Source organism: Mastigoproctus giganteus, chromosome 2 (genome assembly GCF_048544385.1).
Source record: "Mastigoproctus giganteus isolate SK-2022 chromosome 2, ASM4854438v1, whole genome shotgun sequence".
Classification (NCBI taxonomy): Eukaryota; Metazoa; Arthropoda; class Arachnida; order Uropygi; family Thelyphonidae; genus Mastigoproctus; species Mastigoproctus giganteus.
The window spans coordinates 207,739,618-207,759,496 of NC_143576.1; the positions used below are offsets into that span (position 1 = coordinate 207,739,618).

Below are 19,879 nucleotides of genomic sequence, written 5' to 3' on the forward strand. Positions count from 1 at the left end.
AATACCAAAACTGAGTAACAACACGAAAAGTTAGAGGGAGAGAGGATGAACTTTCAAATTGGAAAGCCACACAATTTGCAAACACATGGAATATTGGTACTGTAGGCAGAGATGATCATTACTCTGCTAGTTAGTTGTTCAGCTGAAAATCATTGAAATGGTGGAGGAAATTGTTTTTCTGGCTTTTAGAAGTCTCAATTGTGAATAGTTTTATCTTGAAGGTAGAAAATCCATAGCAAAAGAACTTTCATCATGAGCAGTTTTGAAAGAAGTTGCTTATTCAGAGTAAGATGTCTGAAATAAGAAGTTTCTAGAAAAAGGTTAGAGTTTAGTTGCAGAAGACAGATTAAATGTCCTTCCCCATTTTGTGACATAGCATAGGCTATGTCACAAATTTAAAAATGAAATTTTTAAAATGTCCAACAAATTTATAATTTTTTTATCATGTAGTTTTATATATTAGCTCATGCAAACCAAAAAGTAAATAATTTTTGAACATCACACTTCAAGTACTAATTTTTTTTGGATTTTAGAGCAGGAGTGCATTGGGAAGACAATACACATAATTTTGGACTGCAAAGGTTTAAAAAAAAAAAAAACACTTAATATTTTGCAGTAGTAAGGAACACAATCTCCCAATGTGAAACTTCTTTTGGAGCCGATATTTTGGAACTCAATAATAGCCATGTTATGGACATGTTCTTGTAGACATCAGGGAGTAACATATACATTATTAAGTCAGCATGCCGTATAATGCTAAATAATTACTGCATATAATAAATGTAATGAATTTAAAAGTTATATCTTGTGTTTGTTGCTTTTATTTATTTTTTAATTTATTTATTACCTTCTTTTTAAATCATCCTATATGAAATTTATTGTTTTTATTCAGCATCTGTACCCCTTTCGATCATATTTCATGAAATAATTACAACTGATTTTTTTTAATAACCACTTCAGCAGAAAAAATATCTTTTATAGACAACTCCTGGTAGAAGATATGGTATGAAGTCTAGAACTCCACTGGATGGTATGAGATCTAGAACTACATTGGATACCAGTGACACAAGTTATTCTAAAGAGGTATGATGATTTTTGATTACTTCTTGAATTTAATGTAGTATTTTATATACTAATTTTTTTATTAATTACTGGGTTAATAAAAATCATAGATAATAAAGCCATGTGTTATAATATATATATAACATCTTTTTGAACTTCTTTCCTGCCTAATCATATTTTGATCATTTTATAAAAATTTCTATATGTTAAATTTATGGTAAATTTACATAACATTGAAATTAATTGTTTATTTTCATTATGTGCAGAATAGCAAACAAAATTACACTTTTTTTATTTTTTTTATTTCCAAAGTCTGCTCATGGAAACTTCAGAAAAAAAAATCAGTAAAAATATTACTAACATTGGTAAAAATATCAGTAATATTTAAAAAATATATTTTTAAATTTTCTTCTACACTGATGTACTTTTTAGAAGCATTCATTCCATAAATTTGAATTTATTTTAACTGATGCACCCCATTTTTCTATTTGAAAATATTCACAAGTCATTTTATGCATATTAAATATTTTATTTTTAAACGATTTCACTTTTTCACTCTAAAAGTATTTTGATTCATTAAAATTTGTCAAGCACCTTTTTGATTTGTTCACTTGCTTTCTCAAATGCACAATTTAAGCATTTTGATCATCTGATGTATGTAATTCATGATCTCTATTATGTAATTTTTGTAATATGTAATTTTTATGTAATTTGGAACATTCAATTTTTATATCTGCTTATTGAATGTGTCAAATATGCTGTATATGACATGAAAATATTCTTAATTTAATGATAATTAAAATTTTTTTACAATAATCTGCAAGAAAAAATGCCTTCAATACTTTTAAAAATTTTAATATCCAGCTGATTGCTTTGTGTAAACTAACCAGCAAGTTTTTGAATTCATCAATAGCTTGTTATATTTTAGATCTAAGAATAGCAAACTCTAAAGTTATATCTTGTTATATGTTACACTTAAGAATAGCAAACTTTTGGAGGACAAATTGTTGAAGATAAACATAAGAAAGGCACCTGGGCTGGATGGGATCTATCCAGTTATATTAAAGGAGGCAGCAAAGGAAGTAAGCAAACCCTTAGCCATAATTATGAGAGCTTCCTTTACTCAGGGGAGGTACCCATGAACTGGAGATGTGCAAATGTGACCCCAATTCACAAAGGAGGATCAAAGTGCGACACAAGTAATTATAGACCTGTTAGTTTCACATCTGTTCCAGGGAAATTAATGGAGGCACTGGTTAAAAAAGCACTGCAGGATCATCTAGACAAGACTTCAGTCTTGTCTAGATGATCCTGCAGTGGACACAGCATGGGTTTCTTAAGGGAAAGTCTTGTCTGACCAATTTGATTGGATACTATGATGTGATCACAAAGCAACTGGATGCAGGGAATAACTTTGATATCATATATTTGGATCTTAAAAAGGCTTTTGATACTGTTGCACATGGAAGACTGCTGCACAAATTGGAGCAGTGTGGCATTGGAGGCAAATTGCTGCTATGGATAAAGGGATGGTTGAGTGGGAGAAGACAGATAGTAGTAATCAATGGACACTGCTCATCGTGGACTAATGTTATTAGTGGAGTCCCTCAGGGTTCAGTGTTGGGTCCATTGTTGTTTTCTGTATTTAAAAATAATATTGATGATAGTATATAACGCTTAATGTTCAAGTTTGCAGATGATACGAAGGTTGGCAGGATTGTTAATGACACTAATGACAGTATGCTGCTGCAACAGGATCTAGAAAAGTTGAGCAGATGGGCTGAGAGGTGGCAAATGAAGTTTAACGTTGACAAATGTAAAGTACTACATATGGGAAGCAGTAACCCCAGAATAACGTATCAACTCTGTGGTACTACACTGACAGTGGTAGAGAATAAAACGGATCTGGGGTAATTGTGCAGGCAGATATGAAGTTTTCTGAGCAGTGCAGACGGTCTGCAAGAGTAGCTCATGGTGTCATGTTAATGATATACAGGAATTTTTCTAGCAGGGATAAGGAGGTGATTATCCCCTTGTATAAGGCGATGGTCAGGCCACACCTTGAGTACTGTATGCAGTTCTGGAGGCCTCATTTTAAGAAGAATGTAGAGCTATTGGAACGAGTACAGAGAAGGGCAACAAGATTTGTGAATGGAACAAAGGGTTGCTCTTATGAAGAAAGGCTTAAGTTTTGCAGATTACAGTGTTTGGAGACTAGGCACCTGCGAGGTGATCTGATTGAGGTGTATAAAGCCTTGAATGGTTTGAGCATGCTCAATGCTGATGGGATTCTTCCGCTTGCTCAGAATAATCACCTGAGAGGGCATAAATTCAAATTGCGGAAAGACAGTTGTAGGATAGATGTGCGGAAGTTTGCTTTTAGCCAGCGGATAGTTGATTGGTGGAATAGACTTCCATCTTTTGTTGTGGAAGTTGATAGCCTAAATAAATGTAAGGCTGAGGTGGACAGGTATTTGGAATGAACAGAGGGGTGAAATCGGAGTTTTTTTTTTTTTTTTTTTGGCTGATGCTGCATAAGCTTGCTTTCTTGCATCGTATGCCTCTACTAATGTTAATACTAATATGTTACACTTAAGAATAGCAAACTCTAAAGTTATATCTTGTTATATGTTACACCTAAAGAACAAAATTCTCTCAGTTTTTTGGCATGTGGTTTGCAAACTATGACACTACTTTACCATGAGCACTTTCACACCACAAGGCAGGCTCTCAGCTTCAGCCTATATTGCAATATGCAGAGAAATACAAATGCATTTTATGAAGTCATATTTGATAGATCTAGTTTGAGAGTGAAAACAAATTTGTGCAAATGGTGATGGTAAAAGCTGTCTGGTAAGCCATAACATTTAAAATTTCAGAAAATTGGGACATTTATGCATCCTAAAAAAAAATAGAAAGAGAGGTTTTGGTTTCTGACCCCCCCCACCTCTATTTACATAACATTTTAATAATATTATTGAAAATTGCACTACTTTTGAGTCGCCTCCGTAGCCTGGTGTGGAGGACAGCAATGCGTAGCACACGCTTCTTGATTAGACCGTGGTTCGAGCCCGTGACCACCAAATATGGAGGATGCATAAAGGTCAGTGAATGACCACCAAGGGCAACAAGATTAGTGTTGCCCTTGGTGGTTGTCCGGGGATGCAATATGGCCAACTAAGGCCATATTGCATCCCCGGAGCAATATGGCCTTAGTTGCTAATGCTCCTAAAACCCAAATAACAACAACTACTTTTGAATTCTAGAAATCTCTAATTGGAGTTTGGCAAGAAAATTTGCTATTTCATTTTTGAAATGGAAAAGGGCTTCATAAATAGCATGTTTTCCTGTTCAGCTTCAGATTGTTGAAAACAAGATGAAAAAAGGATTTTATTGCAGTTTAACTTCTTTTTAACTTTTATTTCCCACTGAAGTGGGAAAATAGTTAAGCAGATATCTCGGCATCATTTAGCTTGGCATAAGGTAGGTAGATATTTCTATCTTAATGGATGTCATTATTATTACGACCTCTGTTGTAAGACGTAAAAATAAAATTTAACGCAATAAAATGAATAAATGAACAACTGGGGTAATTAAACAACTTTAGGAAATTTAGAAAAATAATAAATAATGCATATATCTTATTTGATTAAAATTAATAATGAATTTAAAAGACTTACACAGTTAGGCTTCTTTTTTTTCAGATCTCATTATCCTGTTCACCACTGGAGTAGTTTAGGTAGTTTCCTTTGTTACTCCAGATAGGTTGTAGGTTGGTTTTAGTTCCTGGTGTTCTTAGTATATTGAGGCCTCTGTGTACTGGGGGAGGATGACACTATACCAGAGAGTAGTGCTTTCATTCTCTTTGCTTCTAGCAGCTGTTTTTGATTACAAGATTGTGGTTACCTGTTGGCTGTTGGGCTTGAGTGGTGAATCTGTACCTACTCAGATTTGCTATTGTGAAATATATTTTATTGAAATTGCTGTGGTTAAAAAAAAGATTGTTTCATTGTCTGATTTATAGTGATGGTTTTGAGAAGTACTCAGCCACTCTTTGGAGTTAGAGGTTATATGATTGATGGGTGGGTTGAGTTTTCTCATTCTGGCTCCAACAAAGCTACTAGTCTTGAGTGGTATTTTTCTGGTGGGCATGGTTATAACGTTTTCTTCACACAAGAACCTTGGAGATACTTTGTGTTCTTAGAAATATATAATCTGCATTCTGGGAAACACTTTAAATGGCTTTTTATAGAATTGATTTTACAAAGCAAATAATTTGTGTAATGTAAGATTTGTAGAGCAAGAAATAATTTGGAATCACTGTTGAAGTATTTCTATTTATTTAAGAAATCTGATAAGGAAAAATTGTTAACAGTGATTTGTTTTTTAGGTGTACTTTGGTGGAGTTTCTCTAAATACTCGGAGTGCAATGGACAGCACAGAAATCGCATATGCAAAAGAGGTAACTTTTCTTTTTAATTTCGTATTAGTTTACACGAGGAAAATTGTTTTTACATATATAATTTTTGATTAATACTGAGGCTAAACAAATTACAAAATTTTGCAATTATTATTATGTATCACCTGAATGAGTTAATAACAGTATTCACCTATTTTTAGGCATATAAGTATATGTGTGTAAAGCACCTGTTATCTTCATCTTGTCCATCCACATGTAATTACTTGACTCCCAGCAGGTAGATTTCATGAAACTTTTTTTTTATTTGGCTCTTTTAGAAAGATTTGCCAAGCCATTCCAATTTTCATTAAAATCAGATCAGTAGAAATCTGTTAATTATTATTTCTTTTTTTTTATATATACATACAAGGTGTGGCTATTAAATGATGAGACTGTTGCAATAAAATAAATATAATGAAATATTTTGCACCCTACAACTTATCCCCTTCAAAATAATTGCCTTGTGCTTCACACGTTCCATATGTTTCTTCTAAGCACAGAAACATTTCTGAAAGTCATCTTCTATAAGCCCTTCTAAAGCTTTGGTTCATTGTTTTCTGAATGTCTTCAGTGGACTGAAAATGGGTTCCCTTAAGCACACTTTTCAGTTTAGGGAAGAGAAAAAATTCACAAGGGGCTAGATCTGGTGAGTAGGGTGCATGCTCACACTTAGGGATTCATTTGCATGCTCACACTTAGGGATTCATTTTTTGGCAAGAAACAGATGAACAGAGAGTGTGTTGTGTGCTGGAGCACTGTCTTGTTGTCACATCCAACCATCCTTCCACAATTCAGGTCTCTTCCTTTGAATTTTTTCATGCAGCCTTGTCAGAACTTCAATGTAGTATGTTTGATTGACAGTGTGATTTTGTGAGATGTATTCATCCATCTTCTTCTTCTTTAATGCTGCCGAATGGCGTTTGCGACTTCGTTTTGATATTGTTCTCTGTCTAGCGCTGCGTGTAGAATTTGTGCTGTTGTCATGTGAAGCCAGGTGTTGATGTTATCTAGCCATGCCATTTTCGGTCTGCCTGGGCGTTTCTTGCCTTCGATCTTTCCCTCCAGGATGAGTGGTAGTAGGTGATATTTTTGTTGGTTCCTAGCGATGTGACCTAGGTATTTGCATTTCCTGCTGATGATGGTTTTGAGCAGGTCCCGTTCCGTGTGCATGTCCTGCAGGACCTGTGCGTTGGTTATCTTGGCTGTCCACGGAATTTTCAGCATTCTTCGGTAGAGCCACATTTCGAAGGCCTGGAGCTTTTTTGTAGTGGCTGATGTTAGAGTCCAGGTTTCTACACCGTAGAGCAGTATTGGCCAGATGTAGCATTTCAATGTGCGTAATTTGAGCACGATGTTCAAGCTTCTGTCGGTGAGGAGGGTTCTCCATTTGGTGAATGCCTGCCTGGCTTGTTCAATTCTGCTTTTGATTTCGGCCTCATGGTTCAGCTGGTCATCAATGAGCACTCCGAGATACTTGAAGCGGTGTATTTGCTCTAATTTTTCGTTGTTTAGTTTGATCGTGATTTTGCTTGCAGTCCTGCTGACCTTCATCACCTTTGTTTTCTTTTTGTTGATTCGTAGCCCCCATGCTTGGCTTTCTATGTCCACTTCGTTCAAGATGGTCTGTAAATCTTGTTCTGAATCCGCTATTAGTGCTGTGTCATTGGCATATCTTAAGTTATTGATGTAGTGTCCGTTAACTTTTATGCCGATGTTCTTGTCAGCCAGTGTTTGGTCGAAGATCATTTCCGAATAGATGTTAAAAAGAATGGGAGATAATGGACAGCCTTGCCGGACGCCTTTTTTTATTGGAATTGGGTCTGTCAGATCGTTGTCATAGCGAAGCCGGGCTGTTTGATTCCAGTAGAGAGTTGTAATAAAGTTGATATCATTGTTTTCAAGCCCAAGTTTTCTCAGTCGGTCAATTAGGCGGTCGTGGTCTACTGAATCGAAGGCTTTCTCGTAGTCAATAAAACATATATACACGTCTTTTTGATGTTCATAGCACCTTTGTAGCAATATTTGTAAACAGAAAATTGCTTCTCTGGTGCCTAGTCCCCTGCAGAATCCGAACTGTGTGTTTCCTAGTGCACTTTCGCACTTACATCTTATCCTTTGCTGAATCACCTTGAGGAAGACTTTTAGCACCTGGCTCATTAGACTGATCAGCCTGAAGTCTTCGCATTTCCGGCTGGTAGCCTTTTTTGGTAGGGCCACAAAGATGGATTGGAGCCATTCGGATGGAATGTCGTTGTTGTTGTAGATTTGATTGAACCATTTCGTTAGTTGTTGGATGTTGCTGTAGTCTAGTTGCTTCAGCAGTTCCACATGAATCTGATCAGGTCCACAGGCCTTGCCTGGCTTTGTTATTCGGATGGCATGTTCCACTTCAGATGTTAATATGTGGAGATTGTCTTCCTGTGTTTGTTGTTGCGTTTCTGCCGGTTTTCTGTTGGTGCCGAACAGATTGTATATATAGCTCTTCCAGGTGTCGAGTTTGGCTTGTTTGCTTAGTATAGGTTGATTGTTGTCCGTATATAAACTTGGGATAGGAACCGGTTTGTAGATGTTTCCAGCTTCTTTAAGCTTCTTGTGCAGGTTATAGTTGTCATTTTTCTTGATTAGGTCTTCGATTTCTGCACACTGATCTTCCATCCATTTTTCCTTCGCCTTCCGGATTTCCTGTTTGATCTTTTGTTGTATTTCTTTGTATTTTTCCCGGTTGTTGTTGTTTTTGAATATTCTCCGTTCATCCATTAGGTCTAGTATGTGCTGGGTCATCCACCGTTGTTTCTTTTTCGACGCCTGATGTCCTAGCAGGGTTTCTGCTGTTTCATTGATGCACTGTTTGAGTGAACGCCCGAATGCTTGCACGTCTGTTGTTACTGCTTCGATCGATCGGATTGTAGTGTTGAGATGAAGCTGTACTTGTCGTCTGTTGGCGGTGTTCTTCAGTTTCTCCAGGTCGATTCTTTTTGTTGTGCTTGTGCGTTTGACTGCTCGTAATTTGAGACGTAGTGTTGCTGTTACTGGGTTATGGTCTGATGATATGTCAGCTCCGGGGTAAGTTTTTGCATTGAGGACACTTGACTTATATCTGATGTTGATTAAGATGTAGTCAATTTGATTCCTGACGATATTGTTGTCAGAGTCTTGTGGTGAGGTCCAGGTGTATAGTCGTCGAGGTGGTAGTTTGAACCAAGTGTTGGCAATGCTAAATTTTTCTTCTTGGCAGAACTGGACGAGTCTGTCGCCTCGTTCATTCCGTGTCCCCAAGCCATGTTCTCCGACTATGTTTTGTAGCTTTCCTTGACCGATTTTGGCATTAAAGTCACCGAGGATGACCGTCATGTCGTGCTTCTTCAGCGACTTTAAAGTGTTGCTTAGCTTGTCGTAGAACAATTCAATTTCTTGATCGTCTTTGTCCGCTGTTGGTGCGTAGACCTGGAGCACATTCAGGTTGATCTTGTTGCCTGCTAGCTGTAGTAGTGCGATTCGTTCCGATATTGGGGTGAAACTGGTGACTTTGTTGGCCAGTTGTTTGTGGACAACGAAAGCCACGCCGTACGTCTGCTTGGTGTTCTCTTCTCCTCCGGAACAGAAGACGTGGTGGTCGTTTGATATAAACTTCTTTGTTCCAGGCCATTTGGTTTCACTTAACCCAAGTATGTTGATGTTAATGCGTTCCATTTCTTGTAAAGCATTGGCTAGTTTTCCTGGTTGTAGTAGGCTTCTAACGTTCCATGTAGCTAGTTTCAGAAAATTCTTCGACGCAAGCTCGGAGATTCTTAGCACCCCTGCCCCATTCAAGGGACGCCGAGACTCGGGGCCGTGGTTTATTTTGCTTGCTATCATTGAAGTTTTCAAGGGAAGGATAATCCAAGTAGTTTCCCGTTGCTTTCTTGGATCACAATTTAGTTGAAAAGGTCGTGTGTGGACCTTTTGAAACGGGTTTCGTATGGATGAATAATAAAGAATTATTATTCATCCATAATAATTCTTTTAATATCAAAAAAGCATGGTATTCATTTTTGATTTTGACATTCCTGCTTTTTTGGTCTGGGAGATTGTTTTTGTCTTCCACTGACTGTCTTTTAGTTTCTTGGTTTTACTGGAACAGCCAACTTTCGTGATGAGTAATTACAGTACTCAGAAAGTCTCTACCTTCTACAATTTTTTTTCAAAACATCTTCACAAACTTGGAGTCTTTGCATTCTTTGATCTTCATTCAAAATTTTTGGCACCATCTTGGACCACACTTTTCTTATGCCTAAATTTTCAGTTAAAATTTTTTCTGTTTCTTTGTCCATATTGAGTTCCGATGCAACATTCTATTGTTTAAATGACTGTCACTTCTAATCATTGTCCTAACCCTGTCCACATTTCCATCGGTTTTCGTGGATACCCTACGGCCTTGTCATTTGTTGTCTTCTGCATTCTTTCTTCCTTCTAAAAATTTTATATGTCATTTAAACACGCTAGCTCTTGACATAGTATCTTCCCCATAAACTTTACATAACAACTCATAATTTTCAGTTGGGATTTTCTTTAGTTTTGTTAAAAATTTGAGGTTGATTTGTTGTTTGATTCTTTTTTCTGTCATTTTGCTGGCAAACTGCAAAAACACAAGGTAATAAAACCTGCCTCACTGCAAAGTGAATGAGCATGTTGCAATGTGACTTGGCAGACCACTAGGAAAGGGTTCAAGGTCAACTGCTGTGCCTTTGGTGGTGCTTGGTGTGTAGTGGCTGAATGTGCAGTCTCATTATTTAATAGCCATGTCTTGTATTACATAAGTTATCCATATACTATGTAAGTAGATGAAGCGCTGGATTATTATATTTGTTACCATGCCCTAATGGGAGTTAAAAATCATTGCTTTTTTTTTAATGTGTGTTATCGCTTACTAAATATATAAATCATGAATCGTTGCTATTTGTTCAATAATATTAATCACAGCTGAAATGTCAAATACATGTTATATTTCAATTGTTATTAAAATACAGGAAGAAATAACTAAACTGCATTACAAAAACATTGACAGTTTATAATGCATGAGCAAATATTACATTGGGAGGCATGTGCAGTGAAGTGAAAACAACTATTTTATATATTTAATTAATCAGCTAGTAATTACTGTAACAAGATAATTTATTTACTTTTCATTTCTGTTAATCTTGGAAAAAGAAAAAAATTCAATTTAATTAATTTTACTTCTTAAATTAATTCAGTTAATTTAAGAAATACTTCAATAAGTGAGCTTTTTATCCTATATTTTTTATACTTCAACTCCTTTTTTAAGTTCAATAGGAATCTCAAAATATTTATTCTAGTTTGTTTGTTTTTTATTATGTCCCAGATTTATTTATACAATGATCATGTTGTACAAGGAGGAATGAAGCTTAATTTAGCAGAAAAATTTTATGAAATGGCTAGAGACCTGGATGATAAGGTAACCATCTTTTTTTTTTTCATTAATACTAATTTCTATAGTATGTTATATATGTATAACATACTGTATATGTTCTGTGTTATGCTTAAATTTTTAAAATATGCTGTAACTCTTACAAAGAGTCAGACAGCTATTCTGACTCTTTGTAAGAGTTACTGCACACTATTGAAAGAGCCAGAGCACAATTCTGACTCTTTGATGTCAGAGTTGTGCTCTGACTTCAATACTGTGACTACTCTGACTCAGAGTAGTCACAGTATATAAAAAATATGCAGTCTTTAAAAATGGCACTAAATTACAGTTTTTATATAATTATACTGGTTAACAAAATCAAACTTTTCTTTTTCATCAAAGATGTAAACTAATTTCTGAAACACTTTTCTAAACTAATTGATTTCAATTATGTTATTAGTTTTTTTCCTAGCTTATATTCTCTTTGCAATACATCTGCTGATAATATGAATACAAGTTAAGACAATTTATTTATAAAATAAATGGAGATTGCTTGCAATTAAATTTATTACTTTTTCAGTTTAAATCCTTTATACCCGTAGTTAAAATAAAATAGTACACTATCATGACAAAGATGTGTATATTTTAAAAATGTGCTGATGGTTTCCTCAATTTCATTTTGTACATTTTGTCTGGACCTACAACACAGTACAACATTCAGCAGTAACATACATTCATTCCAGAAACATCAGTAGCAATTTTCCATTGAATTAATGTCTTGATTCACTCATTCCCCTCTGCTTGTCACTCACTCTGACAAGATTTTCAGGAAAAAAATCTAGATGTAAATGCAAGAAATGAGGTTTCAACAGCTTACCTTATATGCATCAAGCTGTTTTTGAACTCCATCTTTGTATGTGGGAGACCTGTGATTACCCAAAAATTTTCCACAAAGCCATTTGAAAGCCTGCCATGTTTTTAGTTAATACACTGAACCATTTTTTAAAGCTTTCATTCTTCAGAAGCCGTTTGATTTGAGATGCCACAAAGATTCCCTCTTTCACTTTCATGGTACTGCTCTTTGGAAATTTCTGTTAAGTAATGACATGCTCTCAAATCATATTACTCATTACTTTCACAAAACTGTTAATTAGGCCAGACTTAATGTGGAGAGGTGGAAGGAAAATGCTTATTGAATCCAGTAATGGAACATATTGCACACTATTTGTTCTTGGCTCATATGTGCTTATTCGAGGTCAGTCACATCTCTGATGTAATGGTCTGCATTAGAACAGCTGTTTTAAACTTTGCTGTGAGGAGTTGATGAGGAGATACTGTTTGGGTGTAATGTGTACTTGCTACAATTCCCAGTAAATTCCATTGATACCACAGATTAGCAGAGCAGACCATTTACTGTAAAGAATGTTGTCAAAACTGTTTTGTTTTCATAGTGAGCCACTTCAACACTTTGACAACCAAGTGTTTCTACTTTAGTATCAAGGTGAGAAGTTCATCTTTTTCTTTGGGCAAGACTAGACTCATCTTAGATAAACAGTTCTGACTCTCTTTATTGGGTATATATTCAAGCTGAAGTTCTCCAGTTTCCATCATTTGCATGTTCATCGCATTCCATTTCTTCTGAAGAAGAATCTACTACATTCTATGGAGGTCTTGGAATTGGCATACTGTCATTGTGAGGGATTGGTCTCATCACTGAATCTAAGCTTGGATAAACAGTTTTGTGCTTATTCTTCACTAAGAATCTTTTTACATTCATAGTACAAAAGCAACAATTGCCAGTGTGGGCTTTTGGCTTCCTCCAAATGGCAAACAGCATCAGCTTATTCCTTTTGTTTCACTAAGGCACATAATCCATTGATCTAAGCAGTACAAATAATATGTGGTATCCCCCCCCTGCCTTATTGTGGTCACCTAGAGGATAGCCAGAATACAGCTGGTAAATTTTCCAAATATTCATTGTGATTGTGTGCCATTGTGATTTTGTCATGAGAGAGTCACACACACACACAGTAGAATTTGTTGGGGTGATTTTTACTTTCAAGGCATGATATTGAACATGTTTCGGAAATTCAGAGGGTCTTAACTGAAAAAATTTACAATCAGATAATTAAATTATGAAATAAAAATAATATACATAGATATATCCTTACATAACTATGAAAATAACCATAACAATTACATAACTATGAATCTATAAATAGTAAATAAATAATAATTATATTCATGAGGTTGGCTGTATATAATCAGTATCGTCGTGTTTGTGCATAGCTGCCAACTCTCCAGATTTACGATGGAAAATCCATCTTTTTTATTTGACCCTTCTCTTTCTCACTCTCATAATATAGTTGGTGACAGAGTTTCCTGCCTTTTTGAAAAAACTCAGTTTTCCCATCTTTTTCTTTTCACAAAAAATAATAAAACTAAATTAAAATTGGATTTTTAAAAAACATTTTGTGAATTTCTGCTTATTTTCATTAATAAATTGGCTGTCAGGGATTAATTGAAATCATCCATGATAAGGCACTCACACTTGCTCACTCATCCATTTGTATGTAGAAGATTTCATCATGATCCTCACAATTTTCTGGTCTGTAAATTTCTCACACTCTCATTCCCTTTGCTTCTAGCTATCTCATAATACTCAGATTATGTGCTATTATGCTTAATAACTGAATCTGAAAGCTTTTGTTCCACTCAGGCTGCTTTTGATAAGAAGCATGATCCTACCACTCTTCTCTTTTCCTTATCCTTCCTAAATACACTTTAAATATGACAGTGAAACTCATTATTCTCTATTTCCAAGTGGCACCACATTTCTATTCATCATCATCATCATCAGCCATTTTCAATCCACTGCAGGATGAAGGCCTCTCCAGCAACTTTCCAGTTCCTTCTGTTTTGAGCACTGGCCATCCATTTACTACTCAAAAACTCATGAATTTCATCTATCCATCTCTGCCTTTGTCTTCCAGGTTTTCTTCTAGCTCCTCTTGGGTACCATTCTGTTATATTCTTAGTCCATCTGTCATCATGTCTTCGAGCTATGTGTCCTGCCCAAGACCATTTTAGTTCTTTAGTTTTGATAAGAATGTCCTTTACTTGAGTTTGCTGCCTAATCCATGTGTTTCTCTTCTTATCTAACAGTCTGATTCCCAATATAATTCGTTCCATTCTTCGCTGTGTAGTTCTTAGCTTCTCTTCCATTCTTTTGGTAAGTGCCCAAGTTTCACTTCCATAAGTCATGGTGGGGAGTATACATTGATTCATTATTTTACGTTTCAGACAAACTGGGATATTGCTCTTCAGTATGTGACTATATTTCCTGAATGCTATACATCCAAAATTTATTCTTCTCTTGACTTCCAGCCATTTATCATTATTACAGCTAATAACTTGTCCCAGATAAGTATATGACTCCACCTTTTCAATTACTGCTCCTTCAATCATTATTTCCCTTTCCGTGGTATACTTGTTCATCATTACTTTTGTTTTAGCCATATTCATCTTTAGTCCAAAATCCTTACTAACTGTGCATAACTGATTAAGATTTTCCTCTAATTCTTTGGGATCATGGCTTATGACCACAATGCCATCTGCAAATCGTAAATGGTTTAGGTACTCTCCGTTCACATTGACTCCTTTCTGCGACCAGTCTAATCTTCTGAAAGCTTCCTCAAGGGCAGCAGTAAACAGCTTCGGAGATATTGTGTCTCCTTGTCGAACTCCTTTCTCGATTTTAAATTTGCTACTATCTTTGTCTAGTCTAATAAAGGATGTAGCACTCTCATATATTTTCTTCAAAATCATAATATATGGAGTATCTATGCCTTGTCTTTCCAGTGCCCGAAACATTGCCCTATGCTGTATGGAGTCAAATGCCTTTTCATAATCCACAAATGCCAGGCATAATGGCGTTTTATATTCATTTGCTTTCTCCATTAGCTGTGATATTACGTGAAGGTGATCCATAGTTGAGAATCCTGTCCTAAAGCCAGCTTGCTCTTTCGGTTGATTCTCATCAAGTATTCTTTCTAATCTGTTAGTAATGACCCTTGTGAACAACTTGTAGATATGGGATAACAAGCTAATTGGTCTATAATTTCCAATTTCTGATTTATCTCCTTTCTTATGCAGCAAAACTATGATTGCATTATTCCACTGCTTAGGCATCACACCTTTTCTAATGCACTTTGTGAAGAGCCTTGCCAGTTTTTGTGTTATGTCTCTTCCTCCCAATTTTAACAACTCTACAGTAACTTCATCTTCCCCCGGGGCTTTCTGATTCTTCATTTTCTTCAATGCATGTTCTACCTCATCAGGAAGAATATCGGTATGTCGTATGTGTTGCTACTTTGCAATCCATCTTCCCCACTGCTGGTATCATTCCCTCGCTCCTTGTATAATTCTCTATAGTAGTCTTCTGCTATTTGAATTATGCCTTCTCTGCTGTTTATAAGTACACCATCGCTATTCTTCAGTTTCAGTGTCATTTGTCTTTCTGTATTACTGCTCATGGCTGCTGATTTAAATCTTTGTTTTCCCTTAATGCTTGTTCTACTTTTCTTGTGTTAAATCTTCTTATGTCCTCTCTGAGTCTCTTTCTAATGGCTTTGCATAACTCAGTATACTCAATTTTCTCCCTGTCAGTGTTTTTCTTGCTCTTCATTTGTCGTCTTTGTTTCATCATGACAAGTGTTTCTTGACTAATTTTTTCTTCTTTGGATTTCTGTTTCCCTATAGGTTTCTTGGGCTTTATCACTTTCAGAAAGTTGTAATATTCCTTGTCGATATCTTGGTCCTGAGCAGTCTGCAGAAGCTCAAACTTGTGTGCGGCCCCGAGTGCCAAGCGAGTGATCATAGCGATATTTCCAAAGTGATTTGAAAGCGTTTTTTCTCTAAGCGACAGATTGTAGAGATTGTTAAAACCCTCTTTATTTATAAAATTATTTAATTTTGGCTTTTTCTAAATAGAGAACTAAGCTTCATATTAAGGAAGGAAAGACCCTTTCTTTTATATTTATATATATATAACCAATTTCTCTAACACACTAACCACTAATCTCTTATCGCTTGGTCACTGGTGGCACCTCTCCTGCCTCCACGTGGCGGGGCTGGTAGTCTGAGTATTAATCCAATACTCAGGGCGAAAAGGAGCAAACATGGATCCATTAATATCACCGACTGTAGAGCCTACGTGCTCGCATGAACTTGAGTCATCTCAAGCAAAAATAATCAAAAAAGATGATTCTTCACATGACCTACCTGCTTTTTTAATTGTACACTCGTTATCAACGAAACCTCTTAGTAGCTTATCGCCATTTCTTGTGCAGAAAAGCATAGAGGCTGTAGCAGGTACTCCCAAAATTGTCAAACGCCTTCGCTCAGGAGATCTTCTTATAGAGACTTCCAATCCCAGTCATTCTAGACAACTCCTGAAGCAAACGACCTTCGGAGGCCTTCCCATCTCGGTAACCCCGCACAGAACTTTAAACACCTCAAAGGGAGTCATCTCGGAATGGGACCTCCTTAATGTTTCTGAGGAAGAAATTGCCGAAGAACTTAAAGCACAACGTGTTGTCGGTGCTAAGAGAATTATGACCAAACAAGATGGTGTCCTTACACCCACAAGAAATGTTATCCTTACCTTCAGCAGTCCGAATCTCCCAGAATCAGTAAAAGCTGGCTACCTTTCCTGTAAGATCCGACCCTATATACCAAATCCACTTAGATGCTTTAAATGCCAGAAGTATGGTTATTCTCAAACAGCATGCCAAGGTAAGACAATCTGTCCCCTGTGTGGCTCATCAGACCATTCCCAAACTGAATGCACAGCAGCAACGCCAAAGTGTCCCAATTGCCAGGGTACTCACCCCACATATTCTAGAACTTGCGAATTATGGAAAATGGGAAAGAAAATAATGAAGTACAAGGTAGAGAAAAATGTATCTTACCAAGAGGCACGTAAACAGATATTAAATGTGATGCCTGCCAAAACATATTCCAATGCAGTCAAAAACACTAAAGAATTTTCTACACAGACTTATATTACCATTCCTCCTAAATTATCTCTTATTCTATGGGCTAGATCCATCCTTGCAGATGATGAGACACTGACAGCAACAAAGACAAAGAGTCCATAAAATGTTACTAATACAAAGCCATCCAAGCCACAACAAGACGTTCCCAACTCAGGCACATTATTGAAGGAGAAAGATTCTCATCGTGCACAAAATAAACCAACTGAACGAACTATGGAAATCGATGAGAAGTTAAATAATGAAGATCCTGTTCTCATGCTTCATGCTGATGATGAGATGGATATTACTCAACCAGTCTTTTCAAAACGAGAGAAATATAAACAAGATCGAGGGAAAAACAAACGATCAGACCAATCCACCTAACCTAAACCCAAGTAATGCAGAAAATTATTCAGTGGAATTGTAGAGGACTAAGAAGCAATCTTGACGAATTAAAATACTTAATGCACCAGAATGATCCTGCATGTATTTGTCTACAGGAAACTTATTTATCATCAAATTATACCCCATACTTCTCACGGTATACGCTATATGGACGTGACAGATGTTCTGAGTCTCCAGCAAGAGGAGGAGTAGCAATATTAGTTCGTAGTAACGTACCATCGAAACCCGTTCAGCTTTCCACTAATCTAGAAGCAATAGCCGTTCGTATTGTTCTTGGAATTAATCTCACTCTTATCTCCATTTATATTCCACCAAACGTTTCATGTTCCATTGCAGAACTTGACAACTTAATTAATCAACTGCCCCAACCTGTATGCTTTCTAGGTGATCTAAATGCTCATCATCCTTTGTGGGGTTCCCCGATCATAGATCGTAGAGGGAGGATGATCGAAACTGTACTTGATACCCATCACTTAACACTACCGAATACCGGTGTGCATACTTATATCCACTTGCCTACGGGTTCTAGCTCTGCTTTGGATCTATCCATATGTTCCTCGTCCATTTTTCCTAGTTTTGATTGGACAGTATTGACTGACCTTCACAACAGTGATCACTCTCCTATAATTTGCAAAATACAGACGGATACAAACTATACATCTAACCAAAGAATTACGTGGAATTTTCACCAAGCTAACTGGGAGAAGTTTTCGAAAACAGTGCAATTTGATAACCATCTGATTCTTACTGCACCTATTAATAATGCCACTAGACATATAGTAGAAGAACTACTTGGAGCTGCTGTCAGCGCAATACCAAAAGTTAACCTTACGAAACAAAGGTATAATAGTTGGTGGACAAGGGATTGCTATCTTGCCAAAAGGAAACAAAACAAAGCTTGGAACATTTTTCGCCGAGATGCCACAACGGAGAACCTTATAAACTATAAACGGCGAAAAGCTGAAGCACGCCACATTCGTAGAAAATCTAAACAGGACGCGTGGATTCGATTCAGTTCTACCATCTGCAGAAACACAGACCCCAGAATAATTTGGAGAAAGATCCGCATTCTCAGTGGAAAGTGTCAACAAACCAAAGCCCCAATCCTGTCCTGGAAAGGAATAGATATTTCTTCTCCAAGTGATATTTCAGAGGCTTTAGCAGAAACATTTGCAGTCACTTCATCATCTCAATCTTATGAAGACTCATTTAGACTCAAAAAAATGTCCGTGGAAAAATATAAAATTAACTTTGTTACAAAACAATCTTATTCTTATAACCTTCCGTTCACTATGAATGAACTCAATGAAGCTCTACAGAATTCTAAAACTAGTTCTGCTGGACCAGATGGCATTTTCTACATAATGCTTTGCCACCTTAACTCAAACTCAAAATCTATACTACTGAAATTTTACAATAGAATCTTTGAGGAGAATGTTTACCCTGATACATGGCATCAGTCAGTTGTGGTAGCCATATCGAAACCCGGTAAAGATGCTTCCTCCCCCAATAGTTATCGTCCTATATCTTTGACCAGCTGTTTAGGAAAGATAATAGAAAAGATGGTTCACAAGAGACTTGTCTGGATTGTTGAAGATCAAGATGCTATATCATGCCATCAATTTGGTTTCCGCCGTAACAGGAGTACAACTGATATCCACATCAAGGTTGAAGCTCACATTCGAAATGCTTTTCTTAAAAAACAGCACATGGTAATGATAACTTTTGATATTGCCAAAGCATTTGATACAACCTGGAGATATGGAATCCTCCAAGACTTATGCAAACTTGGACTGAGAGGTAACCTGCCTAGATTCATTCAGAATTTTCTTCACTTCAGGACCTTTCAAGTAAGATTCCAGAATGAGCTGTCCAAAATTCACACACAAGAAGGAGTACCTCAGGGATCGATTTTAAGTGCCACACTCTTTGCATTACGTACCAGTAGCATTATAAGAGACATCCCAGCCACAGTAGAAGTTTATATGTATGCAGACGATCTTGCTATTTCCTGTCAATCATCCAACATGGCTACCATTGAAAGACAATTACAGATAGCAATAAACAAAATTGAAACTTGGACAGAAAGCAACGGCTATCAATTAACCGAGGGGAAAACAGCAGCAATACACTTCTGTAAATTACGATCGCTTCATCCGGAACCTGTATTAAAACTGAAAGGCAGAGAAATACTGATGACAGATTCCATAAGATTATTGGGTCTGAACTTAGACACCAAATTAAATTTCCGTAAACACGTAACCTATCTACGAACTACGTGCCTCCAGAAACTAAACATCCTTCGTGCAGTATCCTCAACATCTTGGGGTGCTGACAGACAGTCATTGCTGAATTTATATCGTTCTCTAATCCGGTCACGATTAGACTATGGAGCTTTAGTATATGCATCAGCTAAAAACAGCATCTTACGATCTCTGAACACCATTCAACACAGTGCCCTTCGATCAGCACTAGGCGCCTACAGAACCTCGCCAGTACAAAGCTTGTATA

General features: G+C 36.6%; 1 protein-coding gene across 2 annotated transcripts in view; it reads left to right on the plus strand.

Moving 5' to 3' along the window:
- LOC150090015 (nuclear pore complex protein Nup93-like) overlaps positions 1 to 19,879 on the plus strand; it is a 220,838-nt gene that overhangs the window by 42,840 nt on the left and 158,119 nt on the right. For both annotated transcript variants that reach the window (XM_090368937.1, XM_090368936.1), the window contains exons 6-8: positions 982 to 1,083; positions 5,453 to 5,524; positions 10,881 to 10,973. In XM_090368937.1, coding sequence (XP_090225063.1) covers positions 982 to 1,083; positions 5,453 to 5,524; positions 10,881 to 10,973 — 267 coding nt within the window. The remainder of the gene's footprint in view (positions 1 to 981; positions 1,084 to 5,452; positions 5,525 to 10,880; positions 10,974 to 19,879) is intronic.